This window comes from Branchiostoma belcheri, unplaced genomic scaffold (genome assembly GCF_001625305.1).
Source record: "Branchiostoma belcheri isolate BF01 breed outbred unplaced genomic scaffold, Haploidv18h27 scaffold105, whole genome shotgun sequence".
Classification (NCBI taxonomy): Eukaryota; Metazoa; Chordata; class Leptocardii; order Amphioxiformes; family Branchiostomatidae; genus Branchiostoma; species Branchiostoma belcheri.
The window spans coordinates 341287-347593 of record NW_017802436.1 but is presented as its reverse complement, the minus strand read 5'-3'; the positions used below and the strand labels follow the sequence as shown (position 1 = coordinate 347593).

General features: G+C 39.0%; 1 protein-coding gene across 1 annotated transcript in view; it reads right to left on the bottom strand.

The window, feature by feature from the left end:
* Positions 1–5460, bottom strand: part of LOC109477886 (26S proteasome non-ATPase regulatory subunit 13-like) — a 6319-nt gene extending 859 nt beyond the window's left edge. The window contains exons 1-11 of the mRNA XM_019779348.1: positions 5311–5460; positions 4560–4638; positions 4352–4386; positions 4152–4207; positions 3828–3871; positions 3385–3471; positions 2845–3016; positions 2114–2193; positions 1666–1791; positions 1150–1293; positions 555–671 (exon numbers count right to left, since the gene is read on the bottom strand). Coding sequence (XP_019634907.1) covers positions 555–671; positions 1150–1293; positions 1666–1791; positions 2114–2193; positions 2845–3016; positions 3385–3471; positions 3828–3871; positions 4152–4207; positions 4352–4386; positions 4560–4638; positions 5311–5408 — 1038 coding nt within the window. The 5' untranslated portion in view covers positions 5409–5460. The remainder of the gene's footprint in view (positions 1–554; positions 672–1149; positions 1294–1665; positions 1792–2113; positions 2194–2844; positions 3017–3384; positions 3472–3827; positions 3872–4151; positions 4208–4351; positions 4387–4559; positions 4639–5310) is intronic.
* Between the last annotated feature and the right edge of the window lie 847 nt (positions 5461–6307).

The following is a 6307-nucleotide window of genomic DNA, read 5'->3' as shown; positions in this document are numbered from 1 at the left end:
TTCCAACACACAATTGTACAGAGATCAAATTTTCAGCGACCACTGTCGCCTTCATCAGGATAATTAATGACCGTTCGTAAACGGCAATTCTCACGAGATCACGTTGTGAAGTGATTGGCCATTAATTATCCTGATGAAGGCGACAGTGGTCGCTGAAAATTTGATCTCTGTACAATTGTGTGTTGGAATAAAGTTCAACCTTTTACTAACATCAGGAGTATGTTGTGAACTGGGGTAACATTTCAAGCAAATATGTCATGATTACACAAGACAATTGTTACTCAAGCAACTGGATAGATCTTGAAAACTGTCAGACGATTCTTATACTTATATTTTCATCAGTCACTGAACTAAAAGTAGTTAAGTAATGGATGCTGCCTGAAACATCTGAGTTATCAAAATCTATCCTGTTACTTGAGAAACAGTTTTTTTTGTGTATTACAATAAGTAAGTACTATAAGAAGAGAACTGATAGCATAATTTCCATCAGACCAAAACAAACAGTTGTTTACCTGTGTGAGGTCCAGCAAACAAACAAATAAATAGTTGTTTACCTGTGCGAGGTCGAGCACCCTGGGTTGCACCCAGGTCATGTGAACCCTGGAGTCGACCTGATCAATGTGACCTTTGACCAGCCCCAGGGACAGCGCCTTCATCACCAGCAGTTCTACCTGAAAACAACATCGTTACCATGGTTACGTCATTACAGAACATCGTGGTAACTATGTTCATGTCTTCATTACAGTACATCATATCGTTAGTTACTTCATTTCGTTTACATGTATTTCGTTTATTTCGATACCCTTTAGTCATTTGACTAATCTTCCAGGGTTCAAAACATCATATAACATACAAACATACTGACAGCACAATGAAAAGAGAGTGAACATACATAATCATTACAAATTATATACAGGTTAAACAAATGATCATGACTTAACTTAATATATACATGGTTACATACTCATTGCAGAACAAACATGGTTACCATGGTTACATCATTGCAGAACAAACATGGTTACCATGGTTACATCATTGCAGAACAAACATGGTTACCATGGTTACATCGTTGCAGAACAATCAACATCATAGTTACCATGGTTTACAGAACAAACGTGACAGTTTATTGTGTGATGTTTTAGAACTGACCTCCTCCAGCGGCAGTTTAGCCTCAGCAGCGATCTCCTGGAAGGTCAGCTGCCGGTCGTTGGCAGGTCGCGTGAAGGTCATCTCCATCAGACACAGCAGACGCACCTTCTGCTGCAGCGACAGCTCATTGGCTGCCAGGTCAGGCTGGAGCAAAGGTCACAAGTCAAAAGTCAGATCCAGTTCCTTCTACAGCAATCACATCATAATCACATTGGAGTAAGGAATAAGATACAGCCTTTTTTTTTCAAATTAGTTTTTTCTTTGTTCTCAAAGAAAATACAAATTTCTTGTAGCTTCTCTATAATGGTCAGGTATCTATGGATCACAATAATCTAATTGTTTACAAAGAACTTTTCTTCAATGACGTTCCAAAATCATATTTAGTTGCTTGAGTAACTGCTTTTTGGCGTAACTTTTCTTCAAGTCTATTCAAAAGAAAACTTTCTTTAAGTTTAGGCAACTAGATGCAATTTTGAAAATCTACTGGAAGACATATTATCAAAGACACCCTGTCACCTGTGCCTGCCATTTTGGGCGCAGTTTCTCTATGGCTGCCAGGTTTCCTGCGTTGAAGGCGTACAGCAGGTCCACCAGCCACTGTTTGTCTGTGTTCCTCAGCGAGTCCAGCACTGGGTGGGCCAGCTGGGGGCAAAGGTCAGGGGGCAAGGGCCAACAGTCAGAGGTCTGTATGTAACTGTCATAAATTTCAGTAATGCCGAATAGCCAGTATTTATTTTCTGGAATGGTTTTATAACTCCATTGCACTGAACTACATGTTGTTATAATTTGTTAAAATTTATTTTATAAATGTATTTATTTGCTCGTTCTTTCATGAAAATAATTTGTTTTTAATATTTTTTATTCTGTACACGACATGCCTGTTTGTGCCACTAAAGTACGTGTAAAGGTGAATCAGTGAGACATGCAGCATTTGTTACAGCATCAGAAAAAGTGAAAGTCTCACCAACTCTCCGAAGTTGTACACCCCGTCGCCTAGCAACGCTGCAAGGCCAAGGTTGAAGGCCCGTTCCCGCTGCTCTTCAACTGCAAAAATAAACAAACAAACAAATAACCAAACCTGTGATTTGTTTGGTACAAAATAATTTATATGAGGGATTGTATACTGTAATTCACTATATGTTCACGGTAGCAAAAGTTCTCAGCCTGAGAAAAATGGACATGTTCATGGAACTATATATTCACGGTGGCGACAGGTGCACGAAAAAGAAAGTCCAGGAACTATTTGTTAATTGTAATGATAAGTTCACGGTACAGAAGTAACGGTGAAAACAGTGAACATAACAGTACTGTGAAAAAAATCAGGAATTACAGTATATTGCCTGTCTTGTCCATTGTAATCATGTTTACCAAAGGAAAACATATTGTTTTTGCAAAGTTTCTTCCTCCTCTTCCTCTTCTGTTCCAAACACTAACCTCTGACCTGGCCAATGACATGATTTGTTGACGTGTGTCACCATGGTGACTGGTGTTGGGTTACATAATGTTGCAATTTCATGGTCTGCTCTGCTCCTGTCACCATATACTAGTAGTACATGTATGTGAATGAGTTTGAGTAAGAATTAACAGAGCAGACCATGTCCAAAGGTAAACATTATGCATTTGCTTTGCAAATGTTACTTCTCTAGTTTGTAATTAGAGACCATTGTTCCTATCTGAAACCATCTGTCTGCTCACCAGGAATGTTCTGTATCTCCATGCAGCCCAGGAATCGCAGCGCCTCGCGGTAGAAGTCCGCGTGGGATCCGGTGATCCGGTGGTAGTTACTGGACAGGTCGTAGAACCGGCCATGAACCGTCGTCACTCCATCTATGTTGTCCACCATCGCCCCAGCCTGCTCCACTACAGTCTGGGGAGGGGGAGTTTGTATTTCTTCAGTCTCTTATTTCTTTATTATTTATTTGTTCAGTCATTTCTTTATCATTACTCCAATGTACATTAATTTTGTTGCTTCATCATCATAAATACATGTGTTAAGAATGTACTACTACAGTCTGGGTGGGGGTGTTTGTGAAGTCTTAGTCTTATTATTTATTTGTTCATTCATTTCTTTATTACTATTCCAATGTACATTTGTTGTTTCACCATCATAAATATATGTAGTTAAGAATGTACTACTACAGTCGGGGGGGGGGGATGTCTTAGTCTCTTATTTTTCTATTAATTTCAATCAATGTACATTTTTTCATTAGGTGGCGTGCGTTGTTCCAAACTGACCTTGACCTCTGTGAGGTTGTTCTGACTAAGGTAGATGGTACCCATGGCCGTCATGCACAGGATCACAGCTTCTTCATTTCCCTTCACCTGAAAACCACAAACACAGAAGTCAACACAGAAACTGGGCATCTAGTTCCTTGTAGTCTACATCTGGGACAAAACTTACATTAGAGTTTTTTCTGAACCGGGGAATAGGGGAGCTGCTGACCCTCATATAACCAGTCAGCTCCCTCATATCAATTCTCAGATTGAACACTAGGTAGCTACTTACAGTACACAACATTATAGTCTTTCTCAAAATGATCTTTTCTTCCCAGTGAAAATATAAAACAAGACTTTGTAACAATGCATTACAATACATTACAATGTGTTACTCTTTTAAAACTTTGCTTCGCTCTCTCACCATAGTAAAACAGTCGCAAGACACTCGTCTCCAGTCTTACCTTTTCCTTGGTCTTCTCTAGAAAGGAGATGGCTTCTGCTGGAACTGAAACAGAAATGTGAACTCCGGCCTTTAGCCTCTCACCTCTAAGTTTTTTGGGCAAGGTGAAACTTGGTACAGTTCCTATAAGAACTGCCGAGCCTTGGTATGTACTCTCACAGCTGTATAAACTTTGTGACAACTGAAATGTTCGCATGGTAGTAGATTTTTATACTAGGTTGTGCATAACGGCCATTGTAGTGTGTAGGTTTTTGAACTTTTTATAGGAAAATATGGGACTCCAGAAGTATATTATAATATTAAATTATATTACATCATATCCTACCTTTTATTTGTTTGATAATAATCAGGATGATTTCCACCAGTGACAGGGGATTGATTCTGGAAAACAAGAAAATTCAGACACTGAAGTTAGAACAGAAGTGTCATGGTTATTTCAATTGTGTGAAAATAAATGGGCTGACTGCAGGATTGGGTAAATGAAATTAAATAATGTAGGATTCATAACAATACACTATTACTGACCTGTGTTCAAAATCCACCAGGAAATTTTCATACAACTGCAACAAAAAAAAAGAACAGGTTAATAAAACTGTTATACCAGTAACTTGTAAGGGACCTCTGAGTGGCAGTTTGGTTCTGCTAGCTAGAATATTGAAACTTGCTTTCTTTATCTTTTTTTTTATTTTAATTTTGGGCTTTGGAAAAATCATTATTGATTGATTGAACTCACCTTGAGCAGTCCATCTCCTTGGGCGAAGTGGGGACTGTTCACAAATGTCGTGAGCTGGAGGGTGAGCTGGTGCCACAATCTGGGGGTGGTACAGATGATATTATAAGGGGGGTATGGGTGAGTTTGAGGAACTGAAAAATTATTACCACCATTCGGCGTAACGCACCAGCTTCGCAGGCACGCGGCGTGGCGGCAGCTGGCTACATTACACCGATCAACTTGTTACACCTAACCCTTGAACAGTATATATATGTATAGAAGATTGTTCTCGAGTGGTCATAGTAATTTACAGAAGCATTTGGGGGGATCAAGGAGGTTTGAAATCAAACTTTTTTACCTCCTTGGGAGGATCAATGATGTTCAAGACAGACTAAAATCTCCGTAAATCTTCTTGGGAGAATAAAAAATGTATAATTTTTTTTATGTCAGAAAGTAGTGACTTGCAAAATCAGATACAGTACCTGCTACTAACTAGAATAGGAAATTATAATACTTTTGAGTAGAAAAGGCGACCATTCAAACAAAATTACACAGAAAAAACATACAAATATACAACACAAATAACTTTGAGGCCACTTTGATTGTAAGAAATCGTATAAACACCCCCAGTTATAGCTGAAAATCCAAAACTACTTTCACAACGTGTGGGGAGGGGGGCATGCAGTGTGTTTTGATGACTCACACGAACGGCAGTTTTTAGCCAAAATTTTTGGCGATTTTCAGGCGGAAAAGCGAGTAAAATCACACCTACTTTCTGTTGTACAATTCCTCTAGTTTTTCCCATTCCGCGGACAAGTCGGGAGGGGTCTGGGCCTTTTGTTGAGACAGGAAAGCCGGTACGTCCCGCATGGTTCTGTATCTCACATGCACTGTTTCCACTAGAAAATGGCGAGTCTCGCCAACTCTCGCCGGGACGCAGCTCTCGCGAGACGTCGTGTGGAATAACACACTTTTGGTTTCAGGGGTGTCATATATTTTTCATGTGTACACTCAATTTCATATCATCTCGGATTTGGATTAAAAAATTTTGATAAAAGTAACATTATACAACTTTTATATGTACTATTATCATGTCATTATGAACAAAAATTGATTAAAAGTTAAATTGATGTAGGTTGTCCCCTATCAACCTACTGGAATAGTCCATTGTTATCGCCGGTCAGCTGAGAGCTTCCACGAGTTTTATTTTCGAGGTTCTGAATTTACTTCGTTTTTTTCGGCGTTTTCCTGTTTTTTACAGGGAAATTGTTCAACAGTGTCTACACTTGGAGGTCCAATGTCTTCCACAAAGCAAGAAACCCACGTTTGAGAAAGAAGAAAAGGCAATGCATTTTCAAGAGAAACTAATTTTCTATAGCAGGCCCGTTACATTTAACTAACCAGGTGAGTCTTGCTTTAGTTTTGGTTTAATTAAAATGATTAAAATGGTTATAATGAATTAAAAGCCAGACGTTTTATTGTTACCCATTTGTACAGCAGTGAAAAGTTAACTGGAAATTTTGTCATCAATCATAACTAAAATTATAATGATTTATGTGTTTACCACAAAGCGACCACTCCTCACTCACCCCACCCCCCATGTCATGAGCCTTCAACCTAATGAAGTTTGACATGTACTTTGAAGAAGAAGAAGAAGAGTTAAAACTTATGATCCAACACAAAGAAGTTCTCTCTCCTAGAGCTTTCGACCAGTCACTCTGGTATTCCTCAGTAGACTGACCCAGTGAGGCTTGTCACATGGCTTCTTT